This window comes from Neoarius graeffei, chromosome 24, assembly GCF_027579695.1.
Source record: "Neoarius graeffei isolate fNeoGra1 chromosome 24, fNeoGra1.pri, whole genome shotgun sequence".
NCBI classification, from domain to species: Eukaryota; Metazoa; Chordata; class Actinopteri; order Siluriformes; family Ariidae; genus Neoarius; species Neoarius graeffei.
This window is the reverse complement of record NC_083592.1, coordinates 58,643,785-58,666,616: the sequence shown is the minus strand read 5'-3', so window position 1 is coordinate 58,666,616 and position 22,832 is coordinate 58,643,785. Positions and strand designations below refer to the sequence as shown.

The 22,832-nt window shown below is 42.2% G+C and overlaps 1 protein-coding gene across 1 annotated transcript in view; it reads left to right on the top strand.

Annotated features, from left to right (window-relative positions):
• The window catches only part of galnt9 (polypeptide N-acetylgalactosaminyltransferase 9), a 156,349-nt gene extending 133,963 nt beyond the window's left edge, over positions 1–22,386 (top strand). Inside the window, exons 8-11 of the mRNA XM_060906832.1 lie at positions 4,470–4,607; positions 7,125–7,220; positions 20,749–20,916; positions 21,717–22,386. Coding sequence (XP_060762815.1) covers positions 4,470–4,607; positions 7,125–7,220; positions 20,749–20,916; positions 21,717–21,863 — 549 coding nt within the window. The 3' untranslated portion in view covers positions 21,864–22,386. The remainder of the gene's footprint in view (positions 1–4,469; positions 4,608–7,124; positions 7,221–20,748; positions 20,917–21,716) is intronic.
• Positions 22,387–22,832: the final 446 nt, after the last annotated feature.

Genomic DNA, 22,832 nt, shown 5'->3' with positions numbered 1-22,832 from the left:
GTGCCAGTGAAGGAGGTGTGGCCTATGCATATATTTTGTCAGTGCCAGTGAAGGAGGTGTGGCCTCTGTGTCTGTCAGTCCCAGTGAAGGAGGCATGTTTTTAAAACCTTACTTCCTGCAGGCAGGTGCAGAGGAGCTGTGTGTCCAAAAAAAAAAATCATAAACAAGGACTGCTCATTAATAAAAACTTATAACGTCCAGGGAAGTAAACAGAGCAGCACAGCACAGTCGTGACTCCACATCAATCCCATAATCCTCCACTGCACTAACACTGTCTTCTGATGCGAACAGCTGTAATTAAACTACTGATGAGCTGCAGAGCATCAAGGCTAATGAAGGGTCTCAGATGACTGACAACACACACACACACACACACACAGAGTAAAGGAGATGTGGCTTGTGTTTTTATCCAACACACTCGTCTCTTTATGTTTACTGTCAGTTACATTGAAGGGGTGGAGCCTCTTTATGTTTACTGTCAGTTACATTGAAGGGGTGGAGCCTCTTTATGTTTACTGTCAGTTACATTTGTAGGTGCAATTGGTAATTAAGTGATCAATCTCATTGAATCAGTCTCATTAAATCGTTAAATCAGTCTCATTAATTAATCTCATTAAATCAGTCTCATTGAATCAGTTTCATTAAATAATACCATTAATTTTGGTGCTTAATAATAAATTACCAAACAGCTAAATTATGGTATATTCCAAATTATTATGATCACTTACCGTATTACACAACTCATATGCACCTTGGAATTCTTTGAGATTGGATGGCTTCAAAAATATCGGAACAACAGACACAGTTTAACAGAATAATTTAATTTATTATAACAAAGATAAAAATGGATAATAGCAGTTGGAATCATTATATACAAATATGACATGGTGTGTGTGTGTGTGAGAGGCCTTATGGCTTAAGCAGAAGGCTAGCGTGGGATGCTAGCTAGGTATGTTTGTGTGTGTCCACGTGGTGTAGGGGTCACCACATGGGATTTGAGGAGAACAAAGGAATTCGCTCTGGTTGCTAATTAAGATGTGTTTGTGGGTGTGAGGCCCTGTGACCACGTGTTTCTAAGTAAAACAAGGGAGTTAGCTTTGGTTGCTAGTGGCTAGCTAAGGCCCAAGAATCCTACCTCGTGGAGTTAAGACAAAAGGTGTGTATGTGAGTGTGGAGGAGGGCTGCCACGTGTTCCCTTGAGACAATACAATTAGCCCTGGATGCTAATGAGACAAAAGAATTAGCCGTAGGCTAATTTCACTAGCTTATAACATTACTAAATCCACTGAAACCTTGATGAGGTCAAAATATGTGTAAGAATGAAATTAAGAGTGTTAGGAAGGAATAGAAGAAAGCATGCAACAGCCTATCTATTAAAACAACTGAGAGATTAACAAAATAGAACAATCATTCATTCGACACGCTGCGTGTCTACAGTGTAAACAATTAAACTGTTCCTGAGTTTAAATTCACACTACTTCAATAAAGCTAATTCCTAAGACTAGTTTTATGCCCAAAATGCCAAGTCTTATTTCAGTATCTCGTCTCTACGCGAGATTATGAGAAGATGTTCCGAGACTTTTGGAGTTTCACCGTTGTGGAGCACGTGAGTCACTTCCGTGGAAGGCAGAGGATTTCTTGGTCCGACGCATGGTCGCTCGTGATGAAAAGAAATTCTCTGATCAGACAATGTGCACAGCGCTTTAATTAGAAGGATCCAGTCGCTTCTAAACTTTAAATGAACTGTTCCGGGCTGCAGTTCATAACGTTACTATAATAGACAAACAAACCGGCTGTAGCTCAACCGAGAGAGAGATAGCACGATTTAAGTGGTTCTACCGTGGCCAAGGGTAAACAAAAAACGTGTTGAATCGTATTCTCGGGAGAAAGACGTCTTTTCTTGGGTTTTCTGGTGCGGGGTATCTCTTTGTGTCCAGATGGCTTGACATCCAAGACGAGAGAGCGAGAGATGGAAGCGTTGTTCCGTTACTTATGCCTTCAGGGAGGAAGTGACGTCATGGAGGACGTGATGTAGGTGACCCCGCCCAGGCCAACGCGGAAGTTGGCTGATGGGAAATGTAGTTTCTTAAAGGGACTGTGTTGTACCTACACATTGAAGGGGGTGGAGCCTCTTTATGTTTACTGTCAGTTACACTGAAGGGGGTGGAGCCTCTTTATGTTTACTGTCAGTTACATTGAAGGGGTGGAGCCTCTTTATGTTTACTGTCAGTTACATTGAAAGGGTGGAGCCTCTTTATGTTTACTGTCAGTTACATTGAAGGGGGTGGAGCCTCTTTATGTTTACTGTCAGTTACACTGAAGGGGTGGAGCCTCTTTATGTTTACTGTCAGTTACATTGAAGGGGTGGAGCCTCTTTATGTTTACTGTCAGTTACATTGAAGGGGTGGAGCCTCTTTATGTTTACTGTCAGTTACATTGAAGGGGTGGAGCCTCTTTATGTTTACTGTCAGTTACATTGAAGGGGTGGAGCCTCTTAATGTTTCCTGTCAAGCCCAATAAAGGAGTTGTGGTCTATTTACAACCCCAAATCAGAAAAAGTTGGGACAGTGTGGAAAAAGCAAATTAAAGAAAGCAGTGAATGTACTAAATGTACTTTGACTTATATTTTATTGCAGACAGAATGAACCCGAGATATTTCATGGTTTGTTGGTCGACTTCATTTCATTTGTTAATATCCATCCATTCCTGCATTTCAGACCTGCAACACATTCCAAAACAAGTTGTGACGGGGTAATTTAGGGCGAGTGATGAAGTAAAACAATTAAATAATGATGTGAAGCAGGTGATGTCAACACGTGACTGTAATCATGATTTGGTCCAAAATCAGTCTCCAGGAAAGGCCGAGTGTTTGAAGAGTAAAGACGGGCCGAGGATCTCCAGTTTATCAGCAAATGTGTGAGAAAATTATTGAAATGTTTAAAAACAATGTTCCTCAAAGAAAGAGAGGAAGGGATTTGGATATTTCACCTTCTACGGTGCAGAATATCATTAAACAATTCAAGGAATCTGGAGGAATTTTGGTGAGTAAAGGGCTCAAGCCGAATCGGAACCCCCGTGATCTCCGATCCCTCAGACGGCATCAAGAACCGTCATTCATCTACAGCTGATAGAACCACATGGGCTCGGGATTACTTTGGAAAACCTTTATCAAGCTACAATACGGAGTTACATCCACAAACACCAGTTAAAACTTTACTGTGTAAAAAGGAAGCCTTATGTTAACTGTGTCCAGAAACACCGTCGACTTCTCTGGGCTCTGACGCACCTGGGATGGACCATCACACAGTGGGAACGGGTATTGTGGTCAGACGAATCAGTATTCCAGGTCTTTTTTGGAAGAAATGGACGCCGTGTGCTCTGGACCAAAGAGAAAAAGGACCATCCAGACTGTTAGCAGGAACAAGTCCAAAGGCCAGGGTGTGTCATGGTATGGCGTTGGGTCAGTGCCCTTGGTGAAGGTAACTTACACTTCTGTGATGGAGCATTAATGCAGAAAAGTCCACTGAGATTTTGGAGCAACATCTGCTGCCTTCAAGACGACGTCTTTTCCAGGGAGATTTCAACAAGACGACACAAAACCACATTCTGCTCTCGTTACAAAGGCGTGGCTGTGGGAGAAGAGGGCGTGTCCCCTCTGTCCCCAATAGAGAATGTGTGGAGAATTTAGAAATGAAAAATATGACCGTGACGACCCTGAACTGTTCCACACCTTCAGACCTGTTTACAGGAAGAATGGGACAAAAATAACACCTGAGACACTTCATCACTCGGAGTCTTCAGTCCATAAACAGCTTTTAAGTGTCGGGAGAAGGAACGGGAACATTATACACATTATAAAGTGGGAAATGCTTTAGTGTAACAACTTTGAAATAAGGGTTTATTTTTGGGATGGAAAAAAAACAATAAAATTCATGAAGTAAAACATCAGATAATGTGCTGTTATATTGGTGTGAGTGTAATACGGGGCAAAGATTATTTACAAATCACTGTTTTCAGCTTTAATTTCAATTTCAACAAACCATCCCGACTTTTTCTGATTTGGGGTTGTAGTTTCTGTCAGTCCCAGGAATATGGGTGTGGCTTCTTTATATATCCTTTATATACCCGTGAGCTGTAGTGATGGAGGTGTGGCCTCTGTGTGTCATTACTAATGAAGGAGACGTGACCTTTGTTCTGTCAGTCTCAGTGGAGGAGGTTGGCTGTCTGTATCCATCAGTGTCAGTTTCAGTGAAGGGGTGTGGCCTCAGACGGAAATAAACATTTTCAGTCGCATGGACATTTGCAAAACCACGACATCTTGGAGAAAGTACCATTAAAAATCATTAAAATATATTTTATAATGTAATATTTGTATAAAATGTGACAGAGACAATTCTGTAGTAATAACACACATGATTTCAGAGTTTATAAAGAGTGCGTGAGGATGTAGACTTCTTCATGTCCTACAGAATCCCGGGGTGGATTTCGGAGATGTGTCAGAGCGAGTGGCACTGAGGAACAGACTGAAGTGTAAGAGCTTCCGCTGGTACCTGCAGCACGTTTACCCGGAGATGAGGATCTACAACAACACCATCACGTACGGCGAGGTGCGAGCGTTAACACACCACACTGTGCACAATGAGAGTGGAAAAAAAACTGTCACTTTACATAAACCATCACATTTATCTCAAATCCCTGCTGTCTTTCATTCTGACTCTTAATCAATATCCGCGATGTGGAGGGAGATCAGGCTCACAGCTGCTCTCCATCACAGAAGTGAGGGTTTAAAAATGAGTTAGAAGCAGAGCAGAGTGTGTACCTGATCACCGATGCCTGTCTAATGCCTGCGTTATAATAACATAATAACATTATTCATACGCGAGGGTATAAACGCCTGTCCACAGCCATCTGCGTGAATGATTTGTGTATATACTGTTTAGCATTCACATCACACACAGTGTGTGTGTGTGTGTGTGTGTGTGTGTGTGTATTACTGAGTGTATCAGATGCTTTGTTTCTGTACATCACTGAAACATACAGTACAGCTCACTGGTTTCCATAGAAACACAGTCTGCTCCAGTTTCCCGCTAATCACATTTAATGACACGCTTATTCACTTAAAGCGTGTGTGTGTGTGTGTGTGTGTGTGTGTGTGTGTGTGTGTGTGTGAGAGAGAGGTCTGATTGCATGCGCTCCATACTGTACTCAGAAACCACTTGACATTTACAGTATTTTTTTGCTAGCTTTGTATTAGTAAGAATCACTAAGAAGTATTTGCATGTATTTGCCTCATCTTTTCTATTTGTTTGTTTGTTTGTTTTGATATATGTACATTATGACTGCTGCGACTGAAAAACAGCGTTATGTGGTACAGATAATGTATAAGTATTATTAGGGGGCCAAACGCTAAGTGTTTTCAATCAGATTAACTGCTTCTTCTTCTTCTCAACTAAACTTAGTCATAGAAACACAAGATTTAGTTACTCCCCCGTCTTGCTACTCAGGTATGAGAGATGAGCCTAATTGTATGGAATCAATTTTGTGCCAAAATGTTCATACAATACTTTTGAAATATCAAACAAAAACGACAAATCAAAATACAAAAAAAGAAAAAAAGGTCAATTTTTTTAGACTGGCAAACAAATTATTCGTGTAATCATGCAAAATATCAGTCTATTACTCTTCAGAAACCTTTTATTTTTGTTCCGCGTCTTTCTCAGTTTTGTTTGCTGTAATTTATTTTGGTTGCGATTCCAGCTTTCTCGTTTGCGCTCCCTGACTTTTTGCTCGCAGTTTTGGCACAAACTTCCCGTGTGGGCGGGCTGTCCAGGAATGCATTCCCATTGGCTAACTTGTGTTTGACTGACAGCTACGCTCAGCCATTCCCTACTCGGATTCTGGCGGACTGTTTGATGAGTGAGCGATCCATTGATGGTAAACAAGGATGGAGTGGACTTCAGTGGCGACTATGATATTGAATTTACACTTTGTTGAATTAATTCAGTATCATAGTCGCCACTGAAGTCCACTCCATCCTTGTTTACCGTCAATGGATCGGCCACTCGTCAAACAGTCCGCCAGAATCCGAGTAGCAAATGGCCGCAACAGCCTCCGGGGGAATGGCTGAGCGTAGCTGTCAGTCAAACACAAGTTAGCCAATGGGAATGCATTCCTGGACAGCCCGCCCACACGTGAAGTTTATGCCAAAACTGCAGCAGAAAGTCAGGGAGCGCAAACGAGAAAGCTGGAATCGCAACCAAAATAAATTACGTCAAACAAAACTGAGAAAGACGCGGAACAAAAATAAAAGGTTTCTGAAGAGTAATAGACTGATATTTTTGCACGATTACACGGATAATTTGTTTGCCAGTCTAAAAAAAATTGACTTTTTTTTCTTTTTTTGTATTTTGGTTTGTCGTTTTTGTTTGATATTTCAAAAGTATCGTATGAACATTTTGGCACAAAATTGATTCCATATAATTGGTCTGATGGTGGCACTATTGTGCAGCATTTTTCATTTTAACCTCTCACACATGAACTATGAGTCCTACAGAAAAAATAATCTGGGGTGGGTTTCCCAAAAGCATCAGCACAGAGATCATCGTTAAATGGTAGAGCAAGCAGCACAATGAACACTCTCCTAGTTAAGACGCTCGTAGCAAACTAATTTGCAATGTGAAGATGTTGGACTGATTTGCATCATATGCTAAACTTAATTTTTTAACTAATTCAAAGATTATTAGCAAATTTTTATAAATGTGGTCAAATTACTCAGTAGAGTCTCAGAGTCAATAATCGTCAAAAACATGTTGATTTGTAAACAATATGGCCTCCACATGCCAATGAATTCTGGCAAGTGGAGCTTAATTTACAAAAAAAAGTGAGGTGGCATCATGATGTTAGCTGGTTAATTTAATAATCACAGAACAATTTAAACAAAATTATAAACAATAATATAATTTTTAGCTCCAGAATGATTGTTTGATGAGTCCTTGATCAATGAGGGAGTTTCATCTGTGATGTTTGAAGAAACTTTCATGATGGCTATAGTTCTATAGTTTGGAGAAGAGAATTATGGATTGTCTGTACGTCGTGTGTGTGTGTGTGTGTGTGTGTGTGTGCAGGTGAGGAACAGTAAAGCGAGCGGTTATTGTCTGGATCAAGGCTCAGAGGATGATAACAGAGCGATACTTTACCCCTGTCACGGCATGTCGTCTCAGGTAAGAGTTCTGGACTCTGATTGGTCAGTGTTGAAGGTGTTGATTAATTCTCTATAACAGCAGCCCTGACAGTAGCGCAGGTTTATATATCATTAACACGCTCATTCTGATACGTTATCGTTTCTATAGTAACAGCTTATTCACAGGGGCGTGTACAGCAGAAGCTCTACTGATAATAACTGGATTAAAAATGTGTGTGAAGTTTTCTGCAGTGAAGGAGAAATGTGTGTGTGACGTTTCTGTAAGGAGTCTCCAGTGTCAGTGTGAGCGCTGTGTAACAGTCAGAGGGGAAGCTGGAACTTTAAGTTTTGCGACATCTTCAGGACCAAGGAGTTTACACTTGTTTGTGTTTACGCTGTTTCAGAGTGCTGTGTAGTCCCAGTGATGTATCGACACACACCTCTAACCGAGACTCGGAGCTGAGTGTGTGTCTGAGGTCAGCGTTACTCTGAATGAGACGGCCTCAGTGTGTTTATCACTCCACTGCACACGAGCTGGAGTCGCACTCGCACCATTGATTTCCTCTTTACTGTGCTCTTACACTGCTGCTGATTCATTAGGGACACGATTCACTGAACACACACACACACACACACGCACAGAAATATCTCTTGTCATCTTTCTGCTTCGCTGTGTCCTTCTCAGTCTGCCCGTCTCTCATTCTGTCTGTCAGATTGTCTTTCTTGTTTTGTCTGTCTATCTGTCTGTTTGTTTTTCCTCTTGTCCGTCTCTTCTTATATCTGTCTGTGTCCCTGTCTATCTCTTTTTGTAACTCTTTGTTTGTCTCTCTTTTTCTCTTTCCTTCTCTCTGTCTGTCACTCATGCTGTCTTTCTCTCTCTGTCCTTTTCTTTTCACCTTTCTCTCCATCTGTCTTTATCTCAGTTTGTCTCCTTCTCTCTGCCTGTCAATCTCTCTCTCTCTCTCTCTCTCTCTCAGTAATGGAAGTGTGTAATCCTGCCCCGGGGGGAATACTCCAGCTAAAGTGTATTCCCTTTGTATCAGCACATTACATTACAATAATGACCTGTGTTACACGATACAGCGTCATTTCATTTCTCTCTCTCTCTCTCTCTCTCGGCTGAACAAATGAGAGTAGAAGCATAAAAAGTGTAGATGGCATTAACACCCTCCAGTCCTCTGTGGTGTGTGTATACAGTACGTACAAACAAACAAAAATTTAAGAAAAAACATATATAAGAAACTTTCAGACTGGAGGAACTTTTTCATAGTTCTTAGAACTGTTAGAGGAAGTTCCTCCCTTTTCGTGTGTCTGCACTGCAGGAACTGAGGACTATCAAAGTTCTTATAACACCATTTTGAGGGATGTTTTTAGCTCCTACTTCAGGATAGGTTCTCTCCCAGCACAATAATCCCCATAAAACGTTAGCCGTGTAAACAGCAGCTCTTAATGTTAGTGTTTAAAATGGGGGGAAAAAACACGGACAAACGGACCGACGGTGACGTCCAGGCTTTATTATATATGACGGAGGAGATACAGCACAATTTGGACACATCTAATCAAAATATAAAAATCTTCACTAGCATTTTCTTGCTGATACCGTGCTAGCAAATAGCATGGGAAATCCCATGCTGCTTTGCACAATCGTTCCGATCTGAAAAGACAGCATGGAAACTATGGTCTAAAGGCTCGCCTGAGTTAGGGAGCCAATCAGAGAGTGGGGAGGGGTGGAAAGACGGTGACGCGTACTACTCGACAAATGGAAGCTTGTAGTTTATTTGGGACTGTTTACGGATCACATTTAACATGGCGGCGAGCGATACGAACCAAACTAACCAAACCAGCTTCTCTCATATTTGTCTTGCACAAACAGCAGTAATCGTTCAGTGCCATTGTTTTCCTATTTTTGTTTTGCCTTCTCTTTCTCTTTCCTTCTCTTCTTCGCCTCTTCGTCTTCTTCGTTGCTCTAACTACGTCACCGGGTACAACTGCCATGATTGGCCATGGGCTACGTATACGCCAAATGATAGACATTCACAATGTCCAATAAACAGCCGTTGACAATCGTAAACCACACCTCCCCTACGAGAAATTCAATAGGCGGATTCCAGACCATATTTCACTTGTGATATGGTCTGGTGTTAACCAGACTAGCTAGCAAACCGTCTTACGTCGCTTCAGTGTTCCTACTGGTGGTGCGAGTGCAAGCAGAAAAAAAGTTCTTGAAGGTGTGTTGTTCTCAGGGGAGATCTCCAGTAGGTAGTTCCTCTCAATGAGTCCTTAGAACTGTTTGGTTCTATGGAAAACTCCTATAAATTGTGTTGGTAAGTTCCTGTGGTGTGACATTTCTTCAGTTCCCTACTCACAACTTTAGTTCCTACCTGCAGTTAGTTCCCACCAAAAAAAAAAAAAATGATGAAAAGCCTGTAGACATCGTTTTACAGTTAGCTTGCTTTTCTAATATAATCAGCGAATGAAGCAAGTATGAAGTCGAGGACGTAACACGTAAATCACACAACCAGTTTTGAAGTGTAGTTACCTCGTGATGGTAGTTATTCTGGGGGTGTTTTATTTCACTAAAGTTTGTTATCAGGAGTGAAATGAAATAATTTTAACTCAGTATCGGGTCTCAGATTAATGTTGGTTTGGGAATTAGGAGTGTAATGAGTGGGGATTATGTGGAGGTCATGATAAACCATTAGCCACTACAGTTATCCCCTCCATACCTTTACACACCTGATACGTTCCCATTGTTATAATGACATCTTGTCACGAAAGCACAGTGACCGCTGATCCCGTCGCGGCTCCTCGTTATACCACGCACGTGCCAGCAGATGGGTTTCAGAGCTAATCGATTCCCCACAGACGCTTTTTGTTTCAGCGTTTATGTCGATTCGCTTTGAGTGATTGTTTCTTTCTCTACAGCGCACAATAGGATGAGCTACATTTCCCACGGCGTGCCACCTGATCTCAGCATCTCAAGTGCAATATTATCTTTCAGCTGAATTATTGAGCACAATACAGTGGCTTTACAGTAATGGACTCGGTGTACTCGGTGATATTTGATGTGGAAAGGTGTAAGAGAAGAGCGTCGCAGTGAGGAGCAATAAAATATCAATAGGACATGAGAGAAATTGCAGCAGCTTTATCTGGGTTAACATGTTTCTCTTGTACAGTGTGGTATTATGTGGTTCCAGACAATCTCATCTCATCTCATTATCTGTAGCCGCTTTATCCTGTTCTACAGGGTCGCAGGCGAGCTGGAGCCTATCCCAGCTGACTACGGGTGAAAGGCGGGGTTCACCCTGGACAAGTCGCCAGGTCATCACAGGGCTGACACATAGACACAGACAACCATTCACACTCACATTCACACCTACGCTCAATTTAGAGTCACCAGTTAACCTAACCTGCATGTCTTTGGACTGTGGGGGAAACCGGAGCACCCGGAGGAAACCCACGCAGACACGGGGAGAACATGCAAACTCTGCACAGAAAGGCCCTCGCCGGCCCCGGGGCTCGAACCCGGACCTTCTTGCTGTGAGGCGACAGCGCTAACCACTACACCACCGTGCCCCCCCAAAAGGGCTCAATAAAGTTTTATCTAATCTAATCTGAAACTGGTATGGCGAAAAAAGGGGTTTTCTATCAGGAGAGAAGAGTTTTTGTGGATCACGACTACGCACCAGAGACCCTCAGGAAGCGCCGGGAATATGCGGAGGCGAAGAAGGTGCTGAGACATACGGTTCCAAACTCCTTTCCCAGCCAGAATGAGAGTGTTTTACGAGGGAGAGACATGCCTCTACAACTCGGCAGAGGAGGCTACCAAGGACGTGGTGAAGAGAGGTCTGTCCGTGACGGTATACAAACCACCGACAAGCTGGGCTGACAGAATTAAGAATCTGATGTGGCACAAAATCCGGTCCCCGAGAGGAGGAGAGCAGCAGCCAGAGGCGCAGCGGGATGGTTTCAAAAGGAGACTGGACGTTTTCAGACGGGCTGACCAGTGAACTTGTTTTGTCTTGGCGCGGATTCTCCACGGTAAGGAGGCATAATAGTAATGACTATGGAACAAACTATTAATAAACCACCACTACGGAAGGCGTTCGGGCTACGTTAATGACATTAATAATATAATTTGTCTGATCGGGGAAGGTCTGACTAAGCTAAAAGCATGGATCACTTTGAAAACTTTAAGGAGGGCCCTCCACACCTAAGGATATATGAAGGCTTTCCCTCCGAGCCGGCAAAAGATCTCGGCTCCTTCAGGGTTACAAACAAGACCTCAAAACAGGAAGTTCAACCTGAGACATTGGTAAAATGTACTAAGTTCACGTTTTCACGGGACTGTTCTATTCCTGTTCTTTATTGTGTTTATGTTTTTACAGAGTTTGAGTGGAGGGGGGGCATTAGGATTAAAGGCAGCACTTGGATCTACAATGGAAAGCTATAAAGTTCCACTTAGGTTGGCTTCTTATAATGTGAAGGGTGTACTTAACCCGGTAAAAAGAAGTAAAATTCTGGGCAAAATGAAAAAAGACAAGGTAGATGTAATATTTCTGCAAGAGACCCACTTAACTGACTCCGAGCATGCTAAACTGAAAAGGCAGGGCATTAATCAGGTTTATTCAGCATCCTATAAAACGGGACACAGAAGGGGGTGGCAACACTGAGATCAACAAGGGTCATTTTTGAAAAGATAACAGAAATCACGGACAAGGAAGGAAGGTACAATATGGTTGTAGGAAAAGTAGAAGGATCAGAAGTCACTCTCTTAAATGTATATGCACCTCCAGGTGCGACGTGGGGGTTCTATAGACACATTTTTGATCTAATGATTACAGAAGCCCAGGGAATGGTGATTTGTGGTGGTGACTTTAATCTGAGACTGAATCCAAAGTGGGATGTGTCAAGATTAACCCAGACTCAGAATAACGCAGTAGGCAAAAAGGTGAGAAGGATGATAAGAGAGATGGGTATTTGTGATGTATGGAGGGAGTTCAATCCTACAGAGACTATACTTTTTATTCCTCACTGCACAAAACTTACTCAAGGATTGATTATTTTTTATGTACAGTAAAGATATCAGTTTGGTAAGGTCATGCAAAATTGGAATAATGGACTTGTCGGACCACAGTCCGGTTTACCTAGATTTAAATCTAAAAAATAGCAAAAACACTTTCTCCTGGAGGCTTAACTTCAATGCACTTAAGGGCAAAACAAAGGAGGAACTTCAAGAGGAAATTCAGTTATACCTGTCAGAAAACGATAATGGGGACGTGTCCCCACTTATGGTATGGGATGCAGGCAAGGCTGTTTTGAGAGGGAAAATCATTGCGAAAGTGGCATTACAAAAGAAGCTCAGACAGGGAAAAATGGATAAACTAGATAGAAAAAGAGTTAGGAAAGTTAGAAAAAAACATAAAAAGATACCCAGTTGGACATTACTCAGAAAATTAGGGGAATTAAAAATCAGATAAAAGAAATTTATGAGGCAGACATTCAGAAAAAACTAACCTTTTTGAAACAAAGGTATTATGAAGTAGGCAGTAAATCAGCTAAAATCTTGGCATACAAATTAAGAAAACAACAAGCAGAGAGAGTAGTACATAAAATTAAAAACCCAGTGTAGCGAGTTCAATGTGTGGGTGGAGCACAGAAGACGGCAGGACAGAGATCAGGATGCAAAACGACTTTTTATTGCCAAACTTTTCAGTCTAACATTTAACTTAAACATTCGGAGACTGACTCGCGCACACGCAGACTGTAGTCTCCTCTCAATCACTCCCCTCCGCTCTCACTCTCCCTCCTTAAGTAGGGCGCGGTTTACTGGGGAGAACACCCACAAAACATAGGTTAATCACACTCAGGTGTAGCGATTCTGCCACTTACCTTCCCCAACTCCGCCCTCCTGTCACAGACCGGCGCTTGACCACGCCCCCGCTGCCACACCCAGTAACTAAACAAATGAAATATGACTTTCAGGACATTCATAGTTGTTTTGAAAGATACTACAAAAGCCTATATGCCCGGATGGCCCATAAGGGGGACAAATCACCTGAATCTCTGCTTGCACCACTTACCGTAACCTCCCAACAATTACAGAAGACCAGAATAAAGTCCTATTGGCCAATGTGACTATAGGGGAACTGCAAAAGGCGATCTGTAGACTCAAGCCTGATAAGTCTCCAGGTTCCGATGGATTTACAGCAGAGTGGTATAAGACTTTTAGTGATTCTCTATCTCCATTGTTACTGAGAACATTCAACTGGGTCCTTAAGAAAGGAGAGATCCCTCCATCTTGGAGAGAAACGATCATAACTGTTATACCAAAAGAGGGGAAAGATAGGGCAGATTGCTCCAATTACCGCCCAGTTAGTCTGTTGAATCAGGATTACAAACTCTTCACATCAATTCTAGCAAAACGTTTAGAAACAATACTCCCAGATATTATACAGTTGGATCAAACAGGTTTCATTAGACAGGCAAACACAGGACAACGTTAGGACATTGCATGTAATTAACCATATAAACAACAACAATTTAGAGGCTGTCTTGTTAGGGTTAGATGCAGAGAAGGCATTCGACTCTGTTGATTGGTCTCTCTTATATAAGATACTAGAGAGATTCCAGTTCCACGATGATTTCGTTAGGACAATATGAGCTTTACACTATAAACCAACAGCCAAAATTCGGATTAATGGAGGATCATCAAATAATTCTGATTTGGAAAGGGGATGTCGACAGGGCTGTCCTGTCTCTCCGTTCTTATTCGCCATCTTTATAGAGCCTCTGAGTCAGTGGATAAGACAGAATGAGAAGATAAAGGGGATCATGGTGTCACAAGAAGAACATAAAATTGCCCTGTTCGCAGATGATATCTTGATATACTTGGGACATCCACTTCTCTTCCAGAATGGCTCGCAACCCTGAGGGAATACAGTCTATTATCAGGCTACAAACTAAACACCCACAAATCCCAAATCCTGACATTTAATTATTCTCCTAGCCAATTGATTAGAGAGGAATTTAAAGTGAGTTGGGAATCAAAATCAATTAAATACTTAGGTGTGAATATTCCAAAAGACCTGAGCAGGATTAAATCAGAGAACTACGACCCCCTACTTTCCAAAATTAAATCTGATTTGACTAGATGGACTCTAGTGCCCTTTCTAGGATTGGACAGAGGGTGGAAGCAATAAAAATGAATGTGTTACCCAGACTATTACATCTGTTCCAAAATATACCAACAGAACTTCCAAAGGGAACATTTCAAGAATTAGACAAATTAATATCACAATTCATTTGGCAGGGGACGAGGGCAAGCATCCGCTATAAGACTCTTCAACTAACAAGAGGCAAAGGAGGCCTCTCCCTCCCGAATATTCAAAATTATTACCAAGCGGTGCGGATAAAAATTTTGGTTAACATTTGCAATCTTTCCTATAAAGCCAAGTGGAAAGGGATAGAATGTCAGATATCTAGTGATATTCCATTACAAGCAATTATAGGGGACAGTGGGTTGGTTACTTGCCTAAAAGACACAAATCCGTGGATAAAAATATCACTTAGGATTTGGCACAGGGTAGTCAGTGAAAACAAGGCCAAAGAACCATATTGGATTATGAGATGGATAGGATAGGACTCCGATTTCTTACCAAACAGAATGGACGCAAGATTTAAACAGTGGGCCGATAAAGGGTTAACAAAACACAGTGACCTCTATGAGGGGGCACACTGCTACAATTCCAAGATCTTAAAAATCGATTCGATTTAACCAATCAGGATTTCTATAGATTTTTGCAACTTAGACATTACTTAGAGAAAATAATGAGAAATGAAGAGATGTGACAGATTAATTTGGGTATAGTGAAGATATTTCTACTTCTATATAGTCATACTATATATGAATACTATATACAGTGGTGCTTGAAAGTTTGTGAACCCTTTAGTATTTTCTATATTTCTGTATAAATATGACCTAAAACATCATCAGATTTTCACACAAGTCCTAAAAGTAGATAAAGAGAACCCAGTTAAACAAATGAGACAAAAATATTATACTTGGTCATTTATTTATTGAGGAAAATGATCCAGTATTACGAGTGGCAAAAGTATGTGAACCTTTGCTTTCAGTATCTGGTGTGACCCCCTTGTGCAGCAATAACTGCAACTAAACGTTTGCGGTAACTGTTGATCAGCCCTGCACACCGGCTTGGAGGAATTTTAGCCCGTTCCTCCATACAGAACAGCTTCAACTCTGGGATGTTGGTGGGTTTCCTCACATGAACTGCTTGCTTCAGGTCCTTCCACAACATTTCCATTGGATTAAGGTCAGGACTTTGACTTGGCCATTCCAAAACATTCACTTTATTCTTCTTTAACCATTCTTTGGTAGAACGACTTGTGTGCTTAGGGTTGTTGTCTTGCTGCATGACCCACCTTCTCTTGAGATTCAGTTCATGGACAGATGTCCTGACATTTTCCTTTAGAATTCGCTGGTATAATTCAGAATTCATTGTTCCATCAATGATGGCAAGCCGTCCTGGCCCAGATGCAGCAAAACAGGCCCAAACCATGATACTACCACCACCATGTTTCACAGATGGGATAAGGTTCTTATCCTGGAATGCAGTGTTTTCCTTTCTCCAAACGTGACGCTTCGCATTTAAACCAAAAAGTTCTATTTTGGTCTCGTCCGTCCACAAAGCATTTTTCCAATAGCCTTCTGGCTTGTCCACATGATCTTTAGCAAACTGCAGACGAGCAGCAATGTTCTTTTTGGAGAGCAGTGGCTTTCTCCTTGCAACCCTGCCATGCACACCATTGTTGTTCAGTGTTCTCCTGATGGTGGACTCATGAACATTAACATTAGCCAATGTGAGAGAGGCCTTCAGTTGCTTAGAAGTTACCCTGGGGTCCTTTGCAACCTCGCTAACTATTACACACCTTACTCTTGGAGTGATCTTTGTTGGTCGACCACTCCTGGGGAGGGTAACAATGGCCCTGAATTTCCTCCATTTGTACACAATCTGTCTGACTGTGGATTGGTGGAGTCCAAACTCTTTAGAGATGGTTTTGTAACCTTTTCCAGCCTGATGAGCATCAACAACGCTTTTTCTGAGGTCCTCAGAAATCTCCTTTGTTCGTGCCATGATACACTTCCACAAACATGTGTTGTGAAGATCAGACTTTGATAGATCCCTGTTCTTTAAATAAAACAGGGTGCCCACTCACACCTGATTGTCATCCCATTGATTGAAAACACCTGACTCTAATTTCACCTTCAAATTAACTGCGAATCCTAGAGGGTCACATACTTTTGCCACTCACAGATATGCAATATTGGATCATTTTCCTCAATAAATAAATGACCAAGTATAATATTTTTGTCTCATTTGTTTAACTGGGTTCTCTTTATCTACTTTTAGGACTTGTGTGAAAATCTGATGATGTTTTAGGTCATATTTATGCAGAAATATAGAAAATTCTAAAGGGTTCACAAACTTTCAAGCACCACTGTATTCATTTACATTTCAGCGGCTATTGTTTATGTTTATCTATTTTATTTTCATTTGTTTTTGTTTTTCAAGTTATCATTTATTATTTCTCACTATCTGAATCCCAAAACTGCCGACTAATTCATAGAAGTCCAGGATTACTGTGATAGAGAGGAGGGTGCTTTTGTAAAGATGTGAGCCTTTCCTCTTTTTTCCCTTTACTTATTTTTTTTAATTTATTTCTCTCTTCTTATTCTGTTTGATGATAAGACATGATGATATGTATACAAAATCAAGAGCAACATGTATAACCTGTTTTTTTCCATTTCTTTTCTTCGATAAAAAGTTTAATAACAAAAAAAAACATGTCGCATTGGTGATGATTTATTTTAAATTGTTTTTATTCAAAGCCAATCATGCATATAATATAATAAATATGAGCAGGTATGATGTGTGAAAGGCCATCAGTGTTGTGCTAAATCATATTCCTTTTTTTTTATAAAACACATTTTTCCATAACTAGACTAAAGTTAGCTCAGTGACTTAATGCACTCGCTAATCCAAGCGTGAACGAATCATAAATTCATTAGCTAGCTCATCAAGAAGGTCAAAGATCCAATCTGCTTCCGCATTCCCATGTTATTCGTAAACAGAAGTCTGATTAATGTGGTTAAAAAGAGGAAACTTGCACGGTTCAGTTCCAAACTATGACAGTCTCCCGTGATGTCTCTGTTGATGAAGTATTGTGTTTGCACCATTGATAAAAAAAAGGATAAGTGTTTGGCTACCATTCAGCGCTGAGCTTTGTTCTCTTGTCACATGTAAAGACGTTACTCGAGTCTGGCTAGTGTCTTCATTTTCACTCAGCTCAGTTTAGTGCGAGCACTGGAGTGTTTTATTTAACACTTTTTTATATTTTGCTTTGTCTTGTCACTGTGTCCAAATCTCTTCCAATTCCTGATTCTTGTAATGCCACACTCACAACCCGCTGTAAGTGTTTTGGACACGCACAGGTCGCAGGGTTTAGTAGCTCACAGCCGTGCCGCAGGGTCGCGGTGAACCCGGGGGAAAGTTTGGGGGAGGAGTACGGGCAAAGTACTTGTCAAGTACAGGTTGCACGCCTGACTTCCTCGAGGCGTGGGAAGAATTGTGCCATTAGCCCATGGAAAGCGTATATCTGACGCACGTGAGTGTGGAGTGCGTGTGACATGCATTTTACCAGTTTCCTGCGCTAGGAGTACGGGCCGCACTTGTGAAGCATGTGTGGTGCACGTGATTAGCACGTGACAATCACTCATGACTTGCGTGTGACACAAGCCAGGAGTGGGTATAAAACCAGCGTGTCTGCAGTATTCTGCATCTGTCTTTTGGCTGAAGAACAATATCGCTTCATGCTGCTCCTCAGCTTCTATCATCTGCCTATAAGGGTCCAACTCCCTCAGTCGCTGCAGCAGGATGGCGACAGCCATCTTCTTCCCTTCTACAATGCTACACATTACATGATCGGTTCCTTGGTTCCTCCCCAATATACATACCCAGAGTCTTGCCCCTCATGTCACGTGCGGGTCGCATGCGCTGCATGCACGCCATACATAGGGGTAGAAAGTGAGATGTACTTCTGTCTTGGGGGCCACACAAATAGCAAATGTGGAAAACTTGTGTAGTACTTCTGAGGCACGTCACTCGTACAATGACCGTGCATCACTCGTGCGTCTTACTGTCATCGCAAAGCCCCTACTAGCCGCGCTGCTGACTTGGTTCAGGCGTACAAAAGGAGTACGGGTCCCGTACGTAGTGTACGCTTTCTTGATTTTTCGCAAGACCCGTAGAATTTGCATGTGCAGGACCAAAAGTCTGCACAGCCAGTCTGCGACCTTCTATGGCACTGAACACACGCGAGTGTCGCGCCAGTCTCAAGCACGGGTTTGCCAAATTTTTTACCATAGACCGCCCATAGTAGCGCATACGGCAGGTTGTGAGTGAGCCTCAAGATAATCTAGTGTTCAGTCAAGCGAATTAATGATGACTAGTTTTATATATATATATATATATATGCACGGTGGTGTAGTGGTTAGCGCTGTTGCCCCACAGCAAGAAGGTCCTGGGTTCGAGCCCCGTGGCCGGCGAGGGCCTTTCTGTGTGGAGTTTGCATGTTCTCCCCGTGTCCGCGTGGGTTTCCTCCGGGTGCTCCGGTTTCCCCCACAGTCCAAAGACATGCAGGTTAGGTTAACTGGTGACTCTAAATTGAGCGTAGGTGTGAATGTGAGTGTGAATGGTTGTCTGTGTCTATGTGTCAGCCCTGTGATGACCTGGCGACTTGTCCAGGGTGAACCCCGCCTTTCGCCCGTAGTCAGCTGGGATAGGATCCAGCTCGCCTGCGACCCTGTAGAAGGATAAAGCGGCTACAGATAACGGATGGATGGATGAATGGATATATAAAAATAGAAATGTTCTTACAAACAGTCGGGCCACGTCTGTGTTTCACATGTGAAACAGATGGTGCAATTTAAAAAAGAGTGGTGCAAGCTAATAATCAATCAGCATGTTGTGTATTTTGGAATCATTCTCAGAGTCCATAGCAGGGGTCAGAACACAGGCAGGCGACATTAACCCAGAGTGATCCATAACCCTAACACTGGAAAACAGGTGAGAGATTAAATCAGGACGTTCACAGAACTAGAAAACAAGAAATTTGAGGGGAAAAAAGGAAAACAGCTTGCGCTTAATAACAAGATTGTACAATAAGTCTAGAGGCTTTACAAGAAACTAATCAGAGCTGAACCAGTCTCACTTCTACTGCTCTGCTATTCGAATCAGAGGGTATGTAAATGGCGTAGTGATAGAGAGGGGCGTGGTTAAATTACACTGACTCAGGTAAGCAATTTATTCAGCTGGACAGCCACAGGGAATGATTCTTAACAAATCATCTGATTTGAGTCAACAAACTCAATGTAAGTAACACCGAACACACACTCCCCGGCCACTTTAATAGGAACTTGTTGTTGGTTCTCAGATCCCTGTTCTTGGCTGCAGGAGTGGAACCCAATGTGTTCTTCTGTTTTCTGTTTCATGCTGAGATGCTTTTCTGCTCACCACGGTTGTAAAGAGTGATTATATGAGTTACTATATCCATCCTGGCTAAAAACCTCGAACCAATCTGTCCATTTCCCTCTGACCCTCTCTTATCAACAAGGCGTTTGTTTCCACCCACAGAACTGTCGCTCACTCACTCAGTGTTTTTTGTTTTCTGCACCATTCTGTGTAAACTCTAGAGACTGTTGTGTGTGAAAACCCCAGGAGATCAGCAGCTTCTGAAACACTCAAACCAGTCCATCTGGCTCAAACCAACACCCAGACCACAGTGAGAGAAAGTCACACTGTGAGATCACAGTTTTTCCCGTTCTGATGTTTGAACATTGTGAACATTAACTGAAGCTCTTGATTTGTATCTGTGGGATTTGATGCATCGAGCTGCTGTGGAGGGATCGGCTGATTACAGAACTGCAGGAAACTGACAGCAGGTGGATGTAGGGGTGTTCCTAATAAAGTGGCCAGTGAGTGTAAAGGTTGTGTGTTATCTGTGCAACATGTTTCTATCACCATGGAAACATTTACCTCTCAGCAGGTTGCATTGGGTTCTGTAATGTTTCACTCTGTGTTGGTTATTTTCTCTTGCCCCTGAGCTCTGACCTGATTGGCCAAAAGATGATTTGGAAAAGAACTGATTCAGGACCTTTCAGATTCTCTGTGCACTTCTCAGGATAAAGTGTCCACTAGATGGTTGTTAATGTGATGGATGTTGCGTCTATTCTGCTGTTTAGATGATGAGAATCAATATGTGCAGCCACTAATTGCCTCCTTGGGGATAAATAAATGTTTATTCAGTTCAGTAATGAATGTGAAGAGCTCAGAGCGTTGTGGCTTCATGAGCTTCACAGTGGAACGCTGTTTTGTTCTTCTTTGGTTGTTTGTAAAAGAAATCGCCTCAGGTCAAATCATGGTGTTTTTTTACTTTTGTTAACCAGTGTGAAGTTCATACATTTGATTTTCTCTGATGTTCTCTTTCAGTTAGCTCGGTACTCCACAGAGGGCCTGCTGCAGTTAGGACCCCTGGGCTCCACCACGTTTTTACCAGACACTAAATGTCTGATTGATGATGGGCGGGGTCGAATACCCAGCTTAAAGAAATGTGACGTAGTGTCGCGATCCTCGCAGAGACTTTGGGATTTCACACAGGTACAGTGAATTATTTACAGCCTTTAATGTCCTGCACAGTTCAGTCTACAGCTGGGTTTAATGTAAAGGGTGTGTGATACGGCAAAAATATCACACTGAATAATTTTCATTCATACGTGTTTATGTGATTATGTATCGCAATATTTAGTGGAGCAGTATTATGCAGAAAAGCTTGTTAAAATATTGTATTTATAAAGCATTTACAAAGTTACAAAGAATCATTATTTAATGATGAGCAAAAATTAAATGATTACAGTGTTAGATATGAATTTCAGGACAGCCGACGATAACCACATTATCACCAGTGAACCATGATATTATTATACTGTGATATTGATATGTTTCCATATTGTCCAATTTTATGTACTACCAGAAAATATAACACAGACAGAAACGAATGCAGACAGACAGAATTGAACACAGAAAGACAGAATCACAGACAGACAGATGCAGAGAGACAGACAGAACTACCGACACAGATGCAGACAGACAGATAGAAATACAAGAAAGCAGGAAGTGACAGACAGAATCAGACAGACCAAGTCGTGGACAGACAGACCCAGATACAGGCAGAAAGACAGAAAATCAGACAGATGCGTGTGGACAGAAAAAGAGACAGACAGCGAACCAGACAGACAGAAATGTAAAGCGACAGAAGCAGACAGAACAGGATGCAGACACACAGACAGAAACTCAGGGAGAAAGACGGAAAAAAACACAGACAGCCAAATAAATAGAAAAATAGAAACCGATCAGATAAACTAAATGTTTCACACTGTTTATCGTCACTGGTTTTCCAGAATGGGCCGATTATAAACAGAGACACTGGGCGCTGTCTGGAGGTGGAGATGTCGAAGGAGGCGAGTTTTGGGCTGCGGTTGGTGATGCAGCGCTGCTCGGGTCAGAAGTGGATGATTCGGAACTGGATTAAACACCCCAAACACTGAGGAGCTGAGGAACACCACACTGCCTCCTCTCTGCCTCCACGGTCAGCCTGCTCACGGCGCTCTGTCTGTGTGTGTGTGTGTGTGTGTGTGTGTGTGTACACGTGCGCTCGGCCCGGAGACACTTTTTCCTCAGCAGGCTGTTAGACAAGATGGCGAAGACGTGAAAACGGTGATCTTGAGGAGTTAATGTTTGAAGAGGAAGCTCTGAGGGACGCACACCGTTTGCACAGACAGACGGCTGCTGGAGTTACGGACAGAGTAACCACGGTTACAGACTGATCAACTCACACATACAACATTTTAAAGTAATTATGAAAATGCAACGCTTTTCAAACCGTTCCAGTTCTGTTCTCGACGTGTCGACTTCTCCTCGCCGCCTTCAACCTCGTTTCATGACTTCATCAGCTGTTTGGTGAGGGATCGAGTCCCATCACATACAAACACCAGCTAGCACACACTCTAACCAGCTAACGCACATGCTAACCAGCTAACACACACACACACACACACACACAAAAACCACAAAAGCACACCAACGCTAGGCAGAACTGGGCTAACACTCACTCTCAGTGTAACCCTGCGTTCACACTCGCAAGCGACAAAGCAATAAAGTCATGTTTTGTGTAAGTGTGTGACCCAGAGCCATGATTCTGCCGACGAGCAACAATTTAATTTACGCACGCAGAGGCAGTCGTATAGAAACTGTATGAGCATTAGCCACGACGTGGTGAAGTGACAGGTCCATGTGATTGGCTGTCAGACAGGAGCGATTGATCCTCCTGCCCAGGGTGTCCGATTTCCTCCTAAACTTCTACTCTTTACACTTTAGTTCTATCTGTACGGTATGTGTAGAACTGCTTTGTGAGTGTCCGTTGTTGAAATCACTATATAAATAAAACTGAACTGAATCTGTGCTGAGCTCCAACTCGGCAGCATTCGTCAGTCGAAAGCAGAAAAGCCACAGTCGTG